The sequence below is a fragment of the Bombus huntii genome, chromosome 16 (assembly GCF_024542735.1).
Source record: "Bombus huntii isolate Logan2020A chromosome 16, iyBomHunt1.1, whole genome shotgun sequence".
In the NCBI taxonomy this organism is placed as follows: domain Eukaryota; kingdom Metazoa; phylum Arthropoda; class Insecta; order Hymenoptera; family Apidae; genus Bombus; species Bombus huntii.
In genome coordinates, this window is record NC_066253.1 from 5,016,329 (window position 1) to 5,037,501 (window position 21,173).

General features: G+C 39.1%; 1 protein-coding gene across 3 annotated transcripts in view; it reads left to right on the forward strand.

Moving 5' to 3' along the window:
• The window catches only part of LOC126874643 (patched domain-containing protein 3), a 56,447-nt gene that overhangs the window by 30,825 nt on the left and 4,449 nt on the right, over positions 1–21,173 (forward strand). For 2 of the 3 annotated variants that reach the window (XM_050636925.1, XM_050636924.1), the window contains 6 exons: positions 14,173–14,449; positions 14,815–15,025; positions 15,332–15,517; positions 15,698–16,041; positions 18,628–18,828; positions 18,912–19,043. In XM_050636925.1, the coding sequence (XP_050492882.1) occupies positions 14,173–14,449; positions 14,815–15,025; positions 15,332–15,517; positions 15,698–16,041; positions 18,628–18,828; positions 18,912–19,043 (1,351 nt within the window). Of the gene's footprint in view, positions 1–14,172; positions 14,450–14,814; positions 15,026–15,321; positions 15,518–15,697; positions 16,042–18,627; positions 18,829–18,911; positions 19,044–21,173 lie in introns of those variants that run through there. The other variant, XR_007692924.1, reaches the window with a different exon arrangement.

Below are 21,173 nucleotides of genomic sequence, written 5' to 3' on the forward strand. Positions count from 1 at the left end.
AAACTCGCAGAGTCTTGAAGAGGCTGTGAAGTACTTTTAAATTGAATATACGTGGCTTTCAGTTTCACTGATATTCTCATTCATCGGTCGATGAACTTTTAAATTCTTCAGGAATATCTCGTCACTCAGCTGGTTTACATCGAAAACAAAAATGAAATTCGTAACGGATGCAACATCGTTTCCCGATACTTGCTCCACAAGAACTTTCCATCCTTTTCAGACCGGTCTCTCCCCCCTACACTGAGCATCAGTTGCAACATCGCGAGAGATCGATGTCTTTGAATCATTTTCGTTTCTAGGAATTGTAAATGCGACCCACAGAGGAAAGAGGAAAGATGGAAATAGGCTGAAATAGGATTTCTCTTTCGGCACGTGATATATGTTATCGAGACCTATGGTAAGATGGTTCTCGTGAAAACGTGGTCTGAAATCAGGTAGATCTTCTTTTTCGATCGCGTGAAATATTTCAGGGCTCTGGAAGCATCGTTTGAAACTTTCAACACGTTCGCTGCGCATCCAACTTGTTTATTTTCTACTTGTGCTGTACGTTAACAAAACATTTTTATACAGTATCTTCGTTTGTATTGCGAAATATCAATTATTATGAAATACTTTTTCATAATCTCGGGATTTTTAACTTACGTGTCACATTGAAGACGTTAGCACGGATAATCTCGAGCGTACGTGAACGTGTCAATTGGTATGATTGTGCCATTATAACTGGTATCATCGAGACCATAACAATCTGCAGTTGGATTACTTAATTCTCGAATTTTGAACGTAATTTAATTTTATAGCCAATCTTCATCACGGAGAATATATTTATTTTATTTTATTTTATTAATTTCATTTATTTATTTTATTTAATTCTTGTCTCTCTGCTTTGAATTTCGTCCGTCAACTGCATCAACGTTACAACAGTACATAATTTCTACTTAATACAACAACACTATTTACCACGGAGAATATAAAATACAAAGTGAAATGAAATACCCTAAATTTTAATAATCAAACATAAATTATTACAGCCATCTGTAAACCAATAATACTGTTTCATGGCTGATCTTTACTTTTATTTACAAAATACATTACAATGAATTTCTCTTCTCGTTACTTGAAAAGTAGAAATATAAAAGCAGGGTACGTAGCGGAGAGATATTGAAAAAGAAAAACAGCGTTGTTAAGCCTCAAAGCAATTGTTTCGTTTAACAGTTGCAGTTGAGATTCCTGCGAATAGGACACAGTTTTTTGCACAGTTTCGTTTCAAGCGACCAAAGCAACGACGATAATTATTCCGTTACGCAAAGCTGGTGCCCCGTGAAACTGCGATCTGTCGTTTCCTTATCGGTTTCTTGCAGGATTCATACAAACGAACTTTCTCCGGTCACGAAGCAACGCAGTAACGAAATTCTGATTCGATAAGCTAATCAATGACGCTGATGGTCGTACATCTTCTACCTAATCATCTCTTTATTGTGTTATTGTTGGAATAATAGAGAAAAAGAGAGAAAGAGAGAGGAAAGGAGCAACAAGTGCGAAAGCCAAGCTTCTTCTCGCAGTAATTAGTTGGAAACCAGCGCGGAGCGTCCGTGAAGCGTTACTTTGCATTCCTGGCTGGCGATGAGCACGGGATTACGCGTGTGGCAGATTTCCAAACGATCCGCGCGTGCACATGCTGTCCGAAAGCCGCCGAAGGTCTTTGAAAGCTGCCTACATGTCTGTGAAGGCCTTTGAACGTTTCCAAGAGCATGTGAAATTTGTTCAAAAGCTTTTTCTGGAATTCCCTCTGAAGGTACCTACGAAGATACCTAGAAAATCACCAAGGAAGATCCGTAGGTTTCTGAAAGTCACTAGAAGATTAATTAATTACTGGATGTCATTGGAGGTCTGTAGAAAAATATTCGATATCATTTTTGGAAACTCGCCGAGACTCAGGAAAGATAGTACAAGTTTCTGCGAAGGTTTCGGAAGGATCGTTAAATTTTCGAAGGCCTCTGATAGCCTGTGAAGGATCCTGAAAGCTACCGAGGCATCTGGAAATCGTTGGAAAAATTCTGAAAATTTCTGAAGGAGTTTGGAAGCTCCCGAGGACTCTGAAAATTTTTGAAGAAGTTCTGGAAACCTCTGAAGGACTGTGAAAGCATCCAAAAGTTTTTAAAAGCTTATAATGGCCTTTGAAAGCTCCTTTGAAAAATTTCTACTAGCCTTCGAATGTCTCTAAAACATTCTGAACGCCTCCAAAATATTCTGAAGGCTTCCAAAGAATTCTGAAAGCTTCCAAAAAATTCTGAAGGCCTCGAAAAAATTCTGAAGGATTCCGAAAGACACCGAAGCTTGCGAACACTTGTTAGGAGTGTCAAACAACTTTCAAATAACGTGCAAGGCGAATGAACGACATTAACATCTAGCTAGAATGAAAACTTGACCACTTAAGGCCTAAGGTCAGCGATCGAGTTGACAATATTGCTCGTAGTCGTTTTGAAAGAGCCGGGCTACGCGACACGCGTATGCGCTCTTTCGTCATTGGTCGATCGACGAAATCGCGACTACGGACGATTGGGTAATGCTCATCGCACTTACTTTCGTTTCACGTAACGTTCGTCCGTGCGTATACAGTATACGCGCACGAAATTGACCTGAAATCACGTTTTAATGCTTTCGCGGTCAATTAACAAGCGAGTTTACGTCCATCTTCGTAGAAGGATCGGTATAGCGTGACGTAAACATCAGCTTGTGAAACTTGTCCTTATGAGGCTCTTGTTCTCCGCTCTCGCCATTACTTGTCGATAATCCTACAATCGATGGAAAATTTACGTCAATGCGCTACTAATATATGAAATATAACTCGCTTTTACTTGTATGTATTTATGATGGCGGAAAGCACGGCATACATTATTCTCAGAACTCCATTCTCCATTATCCACTTGAAAGTTAATACTGTACTTACACGATTAATTGACAAGTTATTCATAGCGGTGCTGGTGGCTGCTCGTGAAACTCCAGGAGCCTAATTGCACTTGTCATCCAAGTTACTCGTTGCAGTAACTGAGGATAAATGCTTCGTCAGATATTGAGAATCAGCCTCTGTTATCATGTACGGACCAATCGGTTGTACATACATCGAGAATCATTGAAAGGTAGCTGCATTCTTAATCAAACGGTTAAGTAATTGCAACTTTTACTTACGTTAGTCCGCCAACGTTGGACTGCGAATAATTTCTGAAATCTATGGAAACTGGCTTCATAGGTGCTGAAACTTGCAACAGGCGCCTAGGAAATTACGCACGTAGCACCCAATATGGATACGAATATGGATAGTTGAGATTTAAGAAACAACGAGGGAATGCGGACGACGAATGGATGGAAGATGGTTTACGGCAGGTCAAGGGACAGGGTACGAACGATAACGGCGACGTTGAGACATGGATTTCGCAAGGGAACGCGGCAAAAATCCTGCTTTCCACCGGTTGTTTTTTCGCAATGCTCGTCGACATTCGACTACTCCTACTACTTTTCTCTCTTGTGGTTTTTCTCTTGTTTTCCTCCAGTCTACACTACCGCTCATAAGTATCTTTATCGAATTGTAATAACAGTTTGTGAATTTGACTAGACTGTACAAATGAACGATGAACTGATAAAGGCAACGCTTCTCACGCTTTTATCGTATCATCAGGATGTATACTAATCGTGCATAAATATTTATATTTACTTAGTGCACTCTAATCGAAACACTGATATTTTTATCACATACCCGATATTATATTGTAAAAGAATCTTTCTTTGTCGTTTAATTCTTTATTTCTTTCTATATTTTATTTCTTGTTACTTTCTTATGGATTCGACAGGATTGCACCAAGTATTCAGATACTTAAGCGCGATATACCAAGATGTATTCTACACGATGCGCACAAGATACAAGATACACACTACCATTCATAAGTATCTGGATACTTGCTGCGATCCAATCGAAGCATTCATACTTTTGTTGTATATTCAACTTTACATTATAGAAAAATTTGTCTCATCGCCATTCCTATCAGGATATGCAGTGCCGTGCATAAGTATTCGTACACTCAATGTACTCCAATCGGAACCATTACGATAGAAGAATGTTTCTCTACAATTACTTCTTCACTTCTTGCAACAGAAGCAACGCTCATTATCTTTTTATGGATTCTTCTGGTTGTACGATACCGTGCATGAATGTTTGTACACTTGGCGCAATTCAATCGAGACATTTGCATTTTCTATCGTTTTCAACATTACGATAGAAGAATATTTCTCTATCGTTCGTTCTTTTCTTCTTGCCATAGAAACGATGTTTATTGCCTTTTTGTGTGTTCACTATTGTGTAGGTATTGTATTGTGTATTGTTGTATAGTGCACACGATAGTGTGTAAGTATTTGCAATTCAATGAAAGCATTGATATTTTGTACTGTATTTTCAACGTTATTATAGAAGGCTGTTCATTATCAATTCCTTAAATTCTTATCATAGCCGGGCTCAAATGTTTTACCGAAACATGGAATATATTTGCATCGCTTAAGTTACATATGTATTTTCAATAAATAGCAAACACTTGATCAAATCTATAGAAAGTTCTAGAATGTGACTCGTGACACATATTCCAATCGTTCTAAGATCTGAACACTGACAGATACACTTAAAGTCACTTAACTTGGTAGTGTCCGTAGAAACAATATTCGTTCATTTTTGGTATTATTGCTTTTTATCTATACTAATCAATATCGACTATTGTTTTCAACAATATATAAAACTGTTTATGGTTCGCTGAGATAAAATCAGAGGCGAAACTTAGATCGAAGATCTTTAGTTAATGTGTATTTTATATATTTGCAATAATTTGGAAGCGCGATACATACGTTTGCTAATTAATATTTCTGGTTGTAGTAACACGAAGAGTTTGTCTGTCTGTTTAGAATACTCGTCTTAATCTGCCTTATAATTGAAAAATTAAAGAATCTGGAGAGAAACAGGTAGTCGAGTAACAAAATAGTTCTATACGATATGACAATTACAAACGCCAATTTTATTATTACATATTGACTTTTGCAAATTGATTTAACCGGGTTATAGTATACTGTTATACGTAATTATGATAATTAGGAAGGACCAAATCGTTCTCGATAATTAAAGTCTTGGGGAAAAATAAGCGAATTGTTCGAATGCTTTTGAACGATAGTGTACATCGTCCACGCGTCGTTTACTCATTTTTCCATCATTTTTCCATCATTTTTTGCTCCCCTCGCGTGAAAATGGAGCCGCGTACTCGTCGAATCCAGCCATGAAAACCGAGAGGCATCGTGCTAAGCGGCTCTTCTAGCGGGCAACCACCGTGTCGACGTGAAAGCATACCGTGGCCTACCATTTTCCATTTTATTATTTATAAGCGTTACTTTCGTTCTCGGCCACGTGCAACTTTGATTCGCCTGATTCTATCTCGTCATCTTTAGACTGATAACGCGTAGTACGTTTTTCCTAGATACGTAGTAGTACGTGTTTGTTAACACGGCTAATAAATACAAATGAAAATTGGTCGCTGAAAATTGGTCAATGAAAATTGAAGTGATCGCTGAAATGTCTCAGTTTCGATACACTTTCGTTTCATTAGATCGTGAATTTTTATGCAAGCGGGTATTTTTATAAAGCTAATTAAACAAATCGAATCCAAGTAGAAAATTTCATTCATTGAATATTATAATAGGTACTATACTTCCCATATTTTGCATAGGTACCATACTTTGGATATTGTTCATAGGTACCATAATTTGAATATTTTTCATAGGTAGTATATTTTCGATATTTTACATAGGACTATAATTTGAATATTTAGCATAGGTACTATACTTTGGATATTTAGCATAGGTACTATACTTTGCATATTTTACACAGGTACTATACTTTGCATATTTTGCGTAGGACTATACTTTGGGTGTTTTATATAGGTACAATATTTTGGATATGTTGTACAGGTACTATACTTTGGATATTTAGCATATGTACTATACTTTGGATATTTTGTACTGCTACTATAATTTTGGTATTTTGTACTGGTACTATAGTTTGGATATTTTGCATAGGACTATACTTAGGATATTTTCTATATTTTTGCATATTATGTACATTCCGTGCATTCTTACACTCTCCATAAATCGGTATGTAAAAATCTGTTGTACAATTATGTTACGTATTTTCCGTCTTGAAGTTTTTGTACTTTCGCCTATTGCATAATTACACCAATATTACTAATGAAAGTTTACGAGCCCCAGTCAGATGCTACTACAGTATTAATAAATACGCTTATACAGTGGTAATAATTTTTGTCAAACGCGAGGCGAATTCCCCAAATAGATTAACAAATTAACAAGTTACTTAATTATTATCTCTGAGAAGAAATTATAAAATTATGAAAGAGAAGTTGTGTAACTTACGACTTGCAATTTGTCAGTCTAGGAATATTATTTTTTGGCTACTTATTACACAAGAAGTCTTGGTAACAGATTCAGAATTATAGTTAATGGACATTACATTTTTATTTCTTCTCTTTTATTTTCACAATAGAATATTCAAGCCGTTTGTTAATCGATTGAATTGGCTAAACTAAGAGCTCTGAGATCATCCAGTCTGTAGAAAGTGTGGAGAAAAAATATACCAACTTCGAACAAAATATCATTTTGTAATCTTTCGATGACGACTTCTTTTCTAACTTGGAATTGCTACTCCACCATTGGAATAAATCCAGCGAATCGAGAGTTTTTAATTTTGGAAAGAGAAATTGGCACAGATCGCTTGGCCATGTCGCAGTGACACGATTCCATCGTAATTTTCTTATTCCGCCTCTTGCGGTTGATACGATGATGAGACATTGATCCTCGAACAGGCTAATCGTTGTCCCAGGCAATTCTCGTGTCCTTTTACAATTTAACAAACCACGGATAAAGCCAACTCCCTGTCGATTCACGTGTTGGTTCACCGTTACACAATCTGTTCGCACAGGTCATGTTTCGAAGTTGCGCGGTTCAAAATTTAATCTGATTCACTTTAGAAGCATCCAAGTAGTTGGTTTAATAAATTAAGTTAGGATTGTACGTAATTCGGTTAGATTGTGCATAGGACTCTGCATAGTTAGCAAGTTCCAACAGAATCATAATTAGATGCGCTTAGATCGGTGTAGGTCAGAAATAAAATCACGCGGTAGTGGTATCTGTGTTATTCTCTGAATTTTAATGCTATTAAATCTTCGTCTGTGTATATTAGGCAAGTTGAGGGATGGCGCAGAGTTTATTTCCCGAATTTTAGCAAGATTAAACGCTTGGAGCATACGTACAAATTTATTTAGTAAGTTTTAAATGCACCTCCCCTGGCGAGCGGCGAAATAACGTTTCACGCAACATTATTTTGAAAAAATCGTAGCTAAAGTAAGTTGTTGTTTTATCGACGTCCCTCGATCGTTTAATGTATGAAATCTGTTCTCAATTATGTTTGTCTCGTCAGACTTTAAATATTCGTCGAGATACTTCTAAGCTCTGGATTCAAATACGTCGCGCATATTTCAGTATAAAATTTCATTAAAGGGCAACGATGGTTACATAGGGACGCGGCACGCTGTAAATTTCGAGCACAAGGCCTGTGAAGCGAAACCGACTTGACATTCCCATCACAACCTGGCGTGACTAGCGTCTCAGATGAAATAGCGTTACGAGGGATCATTGCCATTATCCTAGTCATTCTCCAAGCGACCATTCATTACCACGAAATTCCACTGACTCGCTTAGACTCGATAATGTCGGTCGCTTAGTCCTAGAAAAACCACGTTATTATCTTCATACTTCTTCATGCAACTTAAGATTATATAAATGCATATAGACCGTAATTACTTCGACCGGAAGCTAACGAGTGTTTCACCGAAAGTGCCAAAAAAATTGGTGAAAGTATGCAGGACAATCGCATTTAAACACCGTCATGCGATTTAACTCTTTCGAGATGCTTTTTCCCGGCAATGACCGGCAGTAATGCAATAATTTGTGCTTTGGTATATCGAAAGATCAAAAAGAAATTATTTTTGGTATATATTTTAAGCATATATACGTGGTTCCATCTTTTACAGTGCGATCATTTATCGTTTCTTATCGTTTTCAGTTGCTGAACCGGCCCTTCAGTATTGGCCTATTTATTATGAAACATCTTGTACGTACAAGGTTAAATTGATAAAAGTTAGGTTATGACACTGTCAGTTCTTAAGTATTGCCTACTTACGCGACATCTTGTACATAGAAGGTTAAGTTGATAAAAGTTAGGTTATGACACTATCGACCCTTATGTATTGTCTACTTCTTATGAAACATCTTGTACGTACAGGGTTAAGTTGAGAAAAGTTAGGTTATGACACTATCGACCCTTATGTATTGTCTATTTCGTATGAAACATCTTGTACATACAAGTTTAAGTTGAGAAAAGTTAGGTTATGACACTATCGACCCTTATGTATTGTCTATTTCGTATGAAACATCTTGTACATACAAGTTTAAGTTGAGAAAAGTTAGGTTATGATACTATCGACGCGAAGTACGGTCTGAATGGCAGCAATAAAGGTTATTAATTTAATTGATTTAATTTCGAAAGGGTCATGACACACAGTTTCTTGCTTCCTTGTTGTAAAAAATCATCTCTCTTGGAGATTATCTACTTCAATTGCGTTACAGGCCACAGACTGCTTTGGCCAATTTGTCGCGTTGAAAGTTTGAGAATCCTTTGATACGCTCAACTATTTTATCGCTGTCGACATTGTGACTTAAACCAACGATTATTATTCAATATATTACCACACTGGTTGGTCAATCCACATTCTGGTCAATTGGGCAATCCCGTGCAAGTTTATCGGACTGTTTCACACGTGGGGAAAAGGCCAGAATGGAAAACATGTTATTAAACCTGTTAAAAACGTGGGATTTTTAATAGCGTGCACGTATGGAGGAGAAGGGATAGTTAAGAACCAAGGTTAATTGATTAAGGTTCTATGATTAAGCCTAAATCAGGTCAGTCCTACGAATTCCCTACGAAATTTACATGAGAATGACTTTCTAATATTACCTAAGAATCTACAGAGGAGAATTTTATTATGGGAACCTGACCTGAATTTTAATATGAGCTAATCTAAACCAAATTTGGACGGACTTCTTCAGCCTTCGTGTAGGACTAACAAAGAAAAGTCACACAATTGTATTATTCGTAGCTTCTAATGGATTATCCAATTTTCCATTATACGGATCCACGGATTTTCATGCATCTGTGAGAAATTTAAAGATACAAAAATGTACACAGTATGCGTACAATCTACACAACTATGAAATACAATGCGTAATTATAAAGCTACAAAATATAAATACGTGTAAAATACCTAAAATAGAGTTCTCGTTATGACGCTCAATAGTAAAGAAAACACATCTAATTAAAAAAAAAAAAAAAAAAACACGTTAATTCCAAGTACTAATTCTTTAATCGTGTGGATAAAAACATAAATTTGCATAAAAGACCGCAGTCTAGTTTTTCGTATTTCTTAGCAGACGAATAAAAAGTGGCAGGATTAAAGAAGCATTACGGTAGTTTAAAAGATCATGTAACACTGGAGTGGTTGGATAGACCGGTAGCTCTAGATCAGGGTCTCCTCTTACATTCTCTGGATCAATGTCCTCGTCATTGTTTCTTCAGGAAGAAGCTCGTTCTTTCTGGATCATCAGCCCCCATACAGGCTACCGTAACCCTATACCGCGCATTCTTCCTTAACATCTCATCCGTCTTATCTGTCTAGTGCCTCCTCCTACCCTTTCTCGCTGGCTCTTGTGCACGTTGGTTCAGTCTCTTTCCCAGGATCTCATCTCTGTAACGTTTCGTACTCTAATTTTTTTCAAAGAAGACACACTTTTACTTAACGTTGTATGTTGTTGCTTTCGGCGTCATCTATATCTTCTTTCGAAATCTCTAAAATACGCAATCCTATGAGGCAACGGGTGTCACGTAACTGAAGATTGTACTAAAGTTACGTACGAAGAAGATGGTCTTAGAAGCGGCCACACTGAACCACAGGAGATTGGGAGAAACGTTATTTGGGAGAAAATTTGGAGTAGTTGCGGTAAATAGCCTGGAGGCAAACCTAATCCTTTTGATAGATCACGCGAGAACATTAAGCGTTAATTTTCAAGAAAATTTGTCATCATCGTGGAGATTTGAGTGGAAGAGTGAAAATGGGGAAGTGTCACTAGACCGCATAATTACGGAAATCGTGATTTGAATGGAAATAAGATGGCAGATTTCACGGATAAGATTGGAAAGCTACGTGGACGCGGTTATCCGTGGAAACGGAAGGACATTGGCTCCGGACACGGTAGGATTCGAGCGTGAACGACTTTCTAAAACCACTTGCACTCGATTCCAGCTGGTTTTTCCATCGGTGATTCGATGACGTGGTTTCGAAGCGTGGTGTACGCAGATCTCACGATCTGGATGGCCATCTTTCTCCTCTCGTCACGGAGAAAGTAGTCAGTCGACCGGTCATTGGGTAACACAGCTCCTTATTCGATCTGCAACGATTGGATAACAGTCGCGTAACAATCGAGCCAACCTTTTGTTCCAGCTGTCCAATGAAATCGTAACTTGGCCGACGTAATCGCGCTCTAATCAGGCTAATTAACAACGATTGCGCAACTTTCACACGGTTAGAAACCAGTCGGTGAAGCTTTGCCATTATTTGGAGCTTTGCCATTATTACGTGGTGTTACGTCATTTCTTTTTCGAGGCACGGTAGAAACAAGAAGAAAGTCGGAGAAATGAATTTTTCAAGTTTCCATTGAATTTGACTCGGATCAGTTTCAATCAGACTCGTAGTTTGTGAACTTAAGAAACTCGATAAACCGATCCTCGCGAATAAATAAATTTTCCAAGCTTCGGTCAACCAGTTAGCTGTTTCTGACGAGTATACTCGTCGTTAAGGAATTGCGATACTTTGTGTTATGACGCGCCTTGTGAGTAATAAAATAAAACAGTCATTTCGTTACGACTTAATTCTATATCATAACAGCCACGCATACTCTGTGTTCGACGAGTATACTCGTCATCGCTTACTCCTTGTCACGCATTCCAGGTGCCCTCTTTTCAAAGAAGTAGCAACAGTTGACTGGTTAAACGCGAGCTGAACTCTCATTAGCTTTGAACTGAATTCTTACTTTGATAAAGAGATTCCTTAAGTAAATAAATTTCCCAAGTTTAGGTAAACTTTGAGTTGCACTTTGATTTAATATAATAACGTAAAAATGATAAGTTCGACGTCTCTGCTCTGAAGTTTGATAAGCGTGACTTAATACACTGTGGCTCCAGAGTTCGCATTGAAGGAGCTCCAGTTGATTCGGTCGATTTTAGCGTCTTTTAGAATTCGATTAAAAGTTTTGATGAGATTTCTCAGAACATTTTTTCAATAGACTTTCCATTATCGCAAGAACTTTTATTGGAGAGTTTGGCCAGCTGACTGCGGAGGTCGACGCCCTGGCAGGAGCCGTGTTTGTGTTTTTCGCTGGGCAGAATCTGACGTAAGGCGAGTTGCGAGTCAACGAGCTTCCCAAAAAACAGTGACGGCCCGTTTCTTCGATCTTGAACCAGACTTACCGCAATCCCGTTCCGAATCCGAAGAATCGACAGCTGACGATCATTTCGCTATGCCAAACGCGTATTGTGCCGATCTAGGTCAAGTTTCGTGCGTCATTTTTACGCCCTGTTTTTCAATGACGCTTTGGTCGAATTCGCTTAACCCACTTTTCATTTAGAATTTTTAATATATCCCTGTTTTGTTCTTTTCGGCTATGTTACAAGGAGGATGACGATGATGACGATAATGCGCAGTGAATGTGAATTTCGTGCGGCGGTGGTGGTAGTAGTTTGGTTGGACCAAAGAGAGAAGAACGGATGTGTGCGATTTTCATCGCTAAAATTGAACTCGAGTTTGAGACACGACTGGCTACTTAAGCAGAGACGGATGTCTGCGTTATTGCACTAAGTGTGCTTTTCCATTGCTTCACGAGCACAATAACAATCGTCTACGTAATTTTTTATTCGTCTTGTCAAACATTTTGTTTCTCTTTTTCAATCCGCCTAATCCTTTGCTCGACTGGTTTATTTTCTTAACACTAATCTTGCCAGGTCCGGTCAAATGACCAGCTTCAAAATCGTTATTTCTTTTGTCCATTTAACTTTGTGAAAATTCTCGTATTTTCTGATTAATCAATTTCTCATTATGAGAATTTACATAAAGTTGGACGAGCAGAAGAGATAACGATGAACGATTTTAAATTAAATTTTGTAACCGGTCACTCGACAGGCTCAGGACAGTAAAGTTAAGTTGGAATATGCCAAGGAGTAAATTGTAAAATAGGGAAAAATGGAGAAAAATGGAGAAAAGAGAGAAAGAAATTAATATTTTAATATGACACAGTTGAAAACGGGGATAATTTATAAGATCCTTTCGAAAGTAGCTTACAAGTCGACAAAGTTTTTTAAGACACCAAAGGTACAGCTGCTATTGAGACTAGCAACGTTCGAATATCTTCAATATCTCGATATTGTGACGAGAGATCTTTCCAAAATTACGAAAAGACGATCGCGAAAATCAAATAAAATACAACTCATTGGATCTTAAATTCGCTCTGTCCCTGTTAAATAGAAAAACTAATTATACCTTTGCCCTTTTAACCTTCCTTAATTAGAAAAATTAGTAAAAATTAGACGACGACTTTGTATCGATCTCAAACTGTCCTAAAGTACTCTTAATCACACGTTTCTCTGTATTCTTAGCGTTTCTTGCTGCTTCTTTCAGAAATCGCTTACGCGATCGTAGATCATGTTCTCACGTAAAAAAGCATCGATTACAACGAGTACCCGTTTCGATGGAGTTACATTCGCAACCTGTAATTTCGCCATGGCTGATCGGAGATCGTAATAGTACTCAGGCATTCGAAATATTCCTTTAAACGTTGCGTTACGCTCTTTTTTCCACTTATTTCTTCCTAATTTCTTGCCCCAAAATTGCGAAATAGTCTGTCGTTAATATTCGTATTCGTTGGTTGCGCTACAACAAACAATTCGCTTCACTTTCTATCGTTTTTCCCGGTTTTCTGACAGCACCGCTCTGCAGTTATAGCAATTATGTCATAAATTTCAAACAACGTTGATCGATCGCTATCTCCGTGCACGTCTGAGAACCAGTTCCTTCGGAACTACTGTTAACCGCTATGACAATCTTCAACCGTATGTACAACGCGTTCAACTATAATAGAATGGACAGGTTACGAACGTTATTTCTTTACTGATGGTACTTCTGCCGTTTTATACGGTTTCCACGACTCGAAGGTAGAATACTATATTTACAAAGGCATCTTTATTGTTTCTCTGTATTGTGAATAGAATTATCCAATGGTCTCTGCTCTAGTTATATACCATACAAGTGGGGCCATTTTTAAGCAATTCCACCTGAATATCTGTTTGTGTCGTGATGATGTAAAAAATATTCTATAAGCAGTTTGAATGTCCTGCATCGAAGGACCAACGTCCTGTAAGAATATTTGTGCTTTGCAAGCTTGTTTTTCCTGAAATTCTTCGATACCATTTAAGTTACCTATAAGGTATCTTTTCCATTATCACTGAACTGAATGAAAGAGACGTTTAGGTGGCCTTACTTAAATGCGCCACCCTGTATGTAGATAGTTTATATTTATACACAGTGCAGAGTATATACAGTTGGAATAGTGTGGGAGTAATTGTAATAGATGATATGTTATAACTTGTAGCAGTTTCTAAATTAATTGGTTATTTAATCAAATTAATTCATAAATTGGTTAAAATTCATTGGGATATCTTCTTGTAAGGGATAAGAAAAATGCATTGACTACTCCATATAAGCTATATGATGAAATTAAAAGAAACAATGAGAAAGAAATACAAATGAACAAATACAATGAGAAAAAATATACTTACATAGTACAGTGTATATAGACATAATATAAAATAAATAAATATATATAATATAGAATATAATATATAATATATAAATAAATATATGTACATGAAATAAATATAAAATAAAGTAGCTTTGTCAATGTCTTGTCTAGATGTGGAACAATCTGACATGCGTGGACGATTTCCTAAACCGGGCATTTCACAAACTGGGTCTGGTGGTCGGCCGTCATCCCGGCTACTTCGTGATAGTTCCGGTTCTCGTTGCCTTCATCTGCTTCACCGGATACCAGAGAATCCATTACGAGATAGATCCAGAGTATCTGTTTTCTCCGACAAATGGACCGAGCAAAATGGAGAGGGCGATCGTCGAGCAATACTTTAAGGTCAATTACAGCCACAAATTTAACCTGGGTCGCATTACCAGGCCAGGTGAGTCAGATTTTACAAGGAAATACCGACGCCGGTCAATTCACGGCTACTTTTTATAAAATACGTCGGCGAAGTTCAAGGAGAAAGTGCATCAACTTCTCTTTTTTCTTGTTTGTATTGCGTGTAATTTCATACTGCGTGAATTAACCTGCTGTGCAGACTATAGTTTGTTGTTGTATCGTCTGAGAACTTTCACGTTTCATCGAGCCCATTGTTAATCAACTGCTGACTGGAACGATTTGCGTGTTTCCCTACGCATTTTACTTTTTAAATTCTTTTTTCGTTAGTCTCCCTGTCAAATCGCTGTTCGTACGAATCTTAATTACTCGCAAACGTATTCGTGTAATACTTGTCGATTTAAATAGGTCGATTCGGTCACGTGATCATCACGTCCAAGGATGGAAACGATAATTTGCTGAGAACAGTAGTGTTCGACGAACTCAGGCAGCTGGACAAGATGATCAGGAACACGAAAGCTACCTACGAAGGGGAGGAGTTCACTTATAGTCAGATTTGTGCCAAATGGTTGGACACTTGCTTCAACAACGACATTCTGGACCTACATCACGTCATAGAGTAAGTGTATTGCTAGAATCGTGGCATTGTTAATTATTAATTTCATTAAGCAACAGATTTTCATGTATTTTTAACGTGCCAGAAAGATGTACAATGTTCTGAGAAAATGTCGAACGTAAAATTGAAACGGGAAATCATCTACACTAATAACAATTGTTCATACTTTGTACAAGCTTGAGATATTTTTTAAATCAGCAAGATACAATTGCATACTTTGTCATCTTTCGTGAAAAACAATATTTAGAAGAATATTTTTAAGACTGATCCGTGTGTTCGAGGGTCTAAGTAGTCGGTAGCACTTTGCAGGGATGTGGAAAAGAGGGAGCTGAACCTGACGTTCCCTGTGACATTGAACCCCATCACTTGGGACATTCACCTGTTACCAGTCTATTTTGGAGGTAGCGTGATCGACGAGGACCTGATCATCGAGTCTGTACCCTCCATGCAGCTGGCCTACTTTCTCACAGCTGACAATGCTCGCCAGGATGCGATGTAAGTTCGTGTCCAAGCTTCCACGTTACATACGTACTCACTTGCTACTGTTAAATATATTACAGACATTTTAAAACTGTAGAAGAGAACGTAAGAAATTGGCAAAATCGCGAGCATACGAAATACTCTAATCCTATGACTCACACTGTATATCTAAAATCCTTTGCATCTTGAAAATAGCGGAGCAGCCTGGGAAGAAGCGTTTCTAGAGACGCTGAGGCAAGTGGAGGAGGACAACGTGTTCAAGCACATCGCTACCGCCAGGTTCGCTTCTAGGACCTTGGAACTGGAGCTGGAAGAGAACACCAAGACCATAGTACCTTATTTCTCGAGCACGTTCATCCTAATGGCTCTGTTCTCTGTGGTGACGTGCATGATGACCGATTGGGTACGCAGCAAGCCCTGGTTGGGACTTCTTGGAAACGTCTCTGCGGCAATGGCCACTGTGGCGGCGTTTGGTCTCTGCATATACCTGGGTGTCGACTTCATCGGGTTGAATCTGGCTGCACCGTTCCTCATGATCGGTGAGTGGACGCGAATGTGCCTCGCTCTAAGGCAAAGTAGCGATATGATATAAGATCGTAAATTTCATAAAATATAGGAGACAGATGTTTTAGATTTGAAGCTCTCGTGATGATCGATGGATGTCATGCTCTTGACTTTTACGAAGACGATTGTATTATGAGTGGCATTCTTGCGTTAACGCTTCGCGAACGTTACAGTTCGCTTCTTCAGGATACACCTGAACATTGAATTTCCGGAGTGAAAGCATAAGAAGAACGAAATATTAGGTGGTTCCATAAGTTACGCAGTTGCTTTATTTATATTTATTTACTGTTTATTATATTCTATATTATATTAATTTATTTACATACATAGCTCTCGATTGATCGATGATAAAAAATTTCTTTACCATTTATTTGTTAAATTATGTATTCAAATTTCCGATAACGTTGTAAGGTCTATATTATTCCTTTTAGACTCAACTGTTGAAAAATATTGCATTATTTACCGAATGTCCAGATAGTTCAGTACACGAAGCGTTAAAGAAAGAAGCGCGTAACTTTCCTCTGCCAAGATGGAACAAGATCATAGAATGGTACTTGATTAGTATTCTTTGGATGTAGATACATCGGCAGATGAATATATAGAATTCTGACAAAAGAGTAACGTTTCGCTCTTTATTGGCGTTCGGTGCACTTTCGTTTGCGATACGAGGTGTCTAATGTAGGTTAAATAGATTCTATGTCATAGCGGTTCGCGTAATACTGAGAAAATTACGATAGCACCTAGAACGCCAAGGATTCAACTCGAGTCCTATAGAATTCTTAATCGGATCAAAAAAGTCCCGACTCATGTTCGTTGTAATTTGAATTTGCCAAATTGTCGGAAGAACTGCAATTCTAATGTTATACGGAGTGAATGATCGATCGATGAGCGACTCATTATTGTGCGAATTCTCAGAATAATAAGTGCGAATGAAACCACAGCTCAATGTGACTCGCATACTCTTCACGATGACTTAGTATCGATCTCAGAAATGGCAGACGAACTTTGAGCTTTTTGGATACCTTGGATACTTTCGAGTATTTGCGATACTTTTGGGCACATTCGAATACTTCTGATGCTTTTGGATACTCTCGAATACTTCTGATGTTTTTGGATACTCTCGAATACTTCTGATGTTTTTGGATATTCTCGAATACTTCTGATGCTTTTGGATACTTTCGAATACTTCTGATGCTTTTGGATACTATCGAATACTTCTTATCTTTTTGATCACTTATAGTATATTTTTATACTTATAATATTATGGATACTTTTGATACTCGCGAATACTTTGGACATTTTCGAATACTTGGATAGTTTACGAGAACGATACCTTGGATATTTTATATATTCTTTTCATATTAAATAGATCCTATGGATTTTGTATGTTTAAATTTCCAATAAGAATTGGCGTTCTGGTAATTCGAAAAGAAAGAAGAAAGATTTCTCAATGATTCGGTCGGACGTGTGCAACGATCGTGGTTGTCTGGTGGCTGGTGCATACGAGCGTAACGACGGAAGGGAAAAGTCGCGACGGCGGCTTCCGCTTTTCACGCAAATCACCCGGTGCTTGCCGATTCCAGCCTGTTTCCCTGATCTGTGGCCAGCCGATCGAATCGAGGAGGGCTGTTAAGCAGTGTTTTGCAACAATTTCGTCAATGATCATTGCGTTACGACTCGGTTGCTTTCCCTAGTATACACAATCTTTGATTCATTGTAATTACGCCTGTTGTTGTTGATCCTTTCGATTAATCCGACGTTCTTCTTAAGCTGCCAGATAAATATTTCTCATAGCAATTAGTATAATAATGGAAACACTTGTACAATGGCTAGTATTGTCTAATGGACTGGTGAAAAACGAATGTAGGTTACATAACGAGTACATTTCTATCGACCTCTCAATTTTAACTTTACTTTCGCTCCGCTGTTAAAAAGGAATATTTTAATATAAAGCGAGTAAGAATGGAAGGAAATTACCAAGCACAGCTAAGGATGTAATTGCCAAAACAAACGATGTATCTGATTGGAACGGTACGATAAGCGACGGAAATTTACTATGTTCCACTCTTTAAATATATGTGTCGCGTTCAATCGGCCAGTAACTCACTGAAATGCAATGTTAAGCGCACTGAGGTGAGCGCGAAACGACAGAAACATGAATTTCCGGCAGAAATTCATCGAACGAAAGATGGTTCGATGGAAAAGTTTGGATGGTAACGCGGGAAATGGTGTGGAAATCGGTCGTCCTTGCTTGAAATTGAATAAATGCGTTTATTAGCGGTTATAAATCGTCGTCCAAATGTAGACAGGCTGAATCACGAATAAGCCAGCCATTCTGATTCACTCGACGCATTAACTGCCGCCTTGTTATCACGCTAATGGCACTGTGGTCGTTTTTATACCGACCGAAGGGGTGTTTGCGCCGACAAATCGCTCCCACAATGACTCAGCTGTGTCACATTGTATTTTCTTTTCTTTTTCCTCTCGTTCATATTAATTTACAACCAAGCAGCCTGACGTTACTTCCGATTAATCGAACTGATCGATCGAATTGTTTGCAGGTATCGGAATCGACGACACCTTCGTCATGTTGGCGGCCTGGAGACGAACCAGTATAATGAAACCGGTGCCCGAAAGAATGGCTGCGACTCTCAGCGAAGCTGCTGTCTCCATCACTATCACTTCGCTCACTGACATGATATCTTTTTTCATTGGCATTCTCTCGCCTTTCCCCTCGGTTCAGATCTTCTGTATTTATTCAGGTCCGTAGCACGCGATTTACCTAAACGCCAATAACTCCAAACTCCAAGGCCAAATGGATGATCCGTTACTTTCTTTGTCTCAGGATTTGCCGTGGTCTTCACCTTTGTCTTCCATTTGACCTTCTTCACGGGTTGCGTAGCCATTAGCGGTTACTGCGAGCAGAAGAACCTGCACAGCGTATTGTGCTGCAAGGTGCAGCCTCTCTCCAAATCCTGTAAGTCTCTGTCGCTCATATTTCTCTTTGTTCGAACGTTAACGTGCTCCAAGTAATACTCTGATCTCTACGTTCCGCGACCTCTAGCACGACGATGGTCGAAAGAAGGCCTAACACGTTGACTGCCACGGCACCCGTATTCGGGTGACAGCAAAGTTTCTGGTAGGGCCGCGTCACCCGTATTCGGGTGGCGCTTATTTGACTACTTGCGAAGGATCGTCGTAGGTATTTGAGAAGACATTCTAGAGGATATAATAAAACTATTGAATTGTTATGAAAGTAATACGAGAATGGTTTATTAAAAAAATTATTTACTCGCATTACTAAAATATCAGAGGACGCTTGGTACTGCGGCACGCCGGCCTGACGGAGATTTCAGTGAAAACACGCGTGACAGTCAACGTGTTAAAGAGTTAAAGGAGGAAGAAACCAGGGCCGCGTTTATACTTCTGGAAGCTCTAGGCGTGCAACTTGGTTCTTAAACGTGGCCAAACAGGGAGCGAGATGCCAGCTTTTCGCGCCTAACGCGTCTCACGGTAAACGTGGCTCTGGAAAAACGCTGTAATTTTGCAAAACTGAATTATAATGTAATAGACCAGCGTTGGTAGAAACAAAATGTTTAACGCGAAGTTTGCTCATACTCGAATATTAGTTTTAAACTTTCTTCTGCCCACGACCGTAGACTGTCCGATTCTGAGAAGAATGTCTAATCCGAAATTTCTAATTCCGAATAAAAAAAAAAAGAAAGAAGAGAGCGAAACTGGTCGAACCAGATTCAGGACTAACGTTGGAAGAAGCTGCGACACTGTGAGAGCGAGAAATGGAGTTGCAAGTGGATACACACGCATTTTCTTGTTACGTAACCTTGTAACGCTGAAGAATCCGCGGTGGTCGGTAAAAGTAAGAGTTCGACGATCGTTTGCGACTCATTTCGGTTACTACATCCGATGTAACCATCCTGTTTACTTACACGTACGCGGCGATGGTAACAGGGACCGTTAAATCGCCAAAGAAGACGTTACCCGGAATACTTTCACGGGCAGAGCCTCGTCGAACGTATCATTCGTTGGTTTTATTTGAACTTTCATTTATTTGCCGCTTGCCACGGAACTTTCTATGCTAAGCAGCGGCCGGCCGGACCTCGGACTCTTGGGGCCATTACACCAACGCTGCTTTATTCTTATTTCCATTCTACGAAAGGCGGCCGCTCTAAAAATCCTCTTGGAGCAGACCTTTCTTCAACTAAAATCTTCTCACGAATACCGTTTGATCGTGAAAAGTTGGTACATGATCATTGCGAGAGAATGGTCGTTGTAAATCGTCGGCGATTTCGATCGTGAAAGCCGGAAGATTCTGATCAACCGTCGTCGAGTCTCTAAAATCATTTAGAAATTGTGGCTCGATGCAACAGCAAGTCCCTTGCTATCCCTTACACCGGTTACGAGTCGACAAATCACTTTGGCGATAGCGCGTAGCCGTAATTGGCAAAATTGGAAATCGATCGTCCTGCGATCCGAATCGAGTTACTTCGTCTGTGTACTCCTTTGGTTCTTGCCAATTCGATGGGAAACCGACGAGACGCCAGATGTCCGGTGGTAGCCGCCGGTTACGCGAGAAATGCGTACCAGGTTACGTTAGAGCGTCGCTAATTCGTTAGATCACCGTTGCGTTATGTAACCTCGTCACTTTCTCCCGAGGCATTGTCAACAGTTATAAACAATACCGCCTTGCATATTTTTGCACGATCTGCGTTTTGCATATTCCAGTTTTCCCCTTTTCTCGCTGCTTTCGATGGTTTGTGAAAAGCGGCAAACTGTATTTGCTCATTTCCGCGATCACTCGTGCACCATCGGCTGGAAAACGCGGTGAAAGTGCCATTTCAAGGTGGTTACACGCACCATCGACGCAAATGTAATTTACACGGCGAACGTTGCTTTTATCTTCACGCGCGGCTAGGCCTCAAAGGTTTAAGGTCGTTGGAATTTATCATTAATAATTGGTATCGTGACTCGATCGAGAAGAATTGGTAATCAATCGGTAAGCAAGAAAGGTGGCGGACACACGTGGTCAACGCATCTTGGAAATCGATTGTCCCGATCAGGAACGCGTGCTCGGCGTACTAATGCGAGT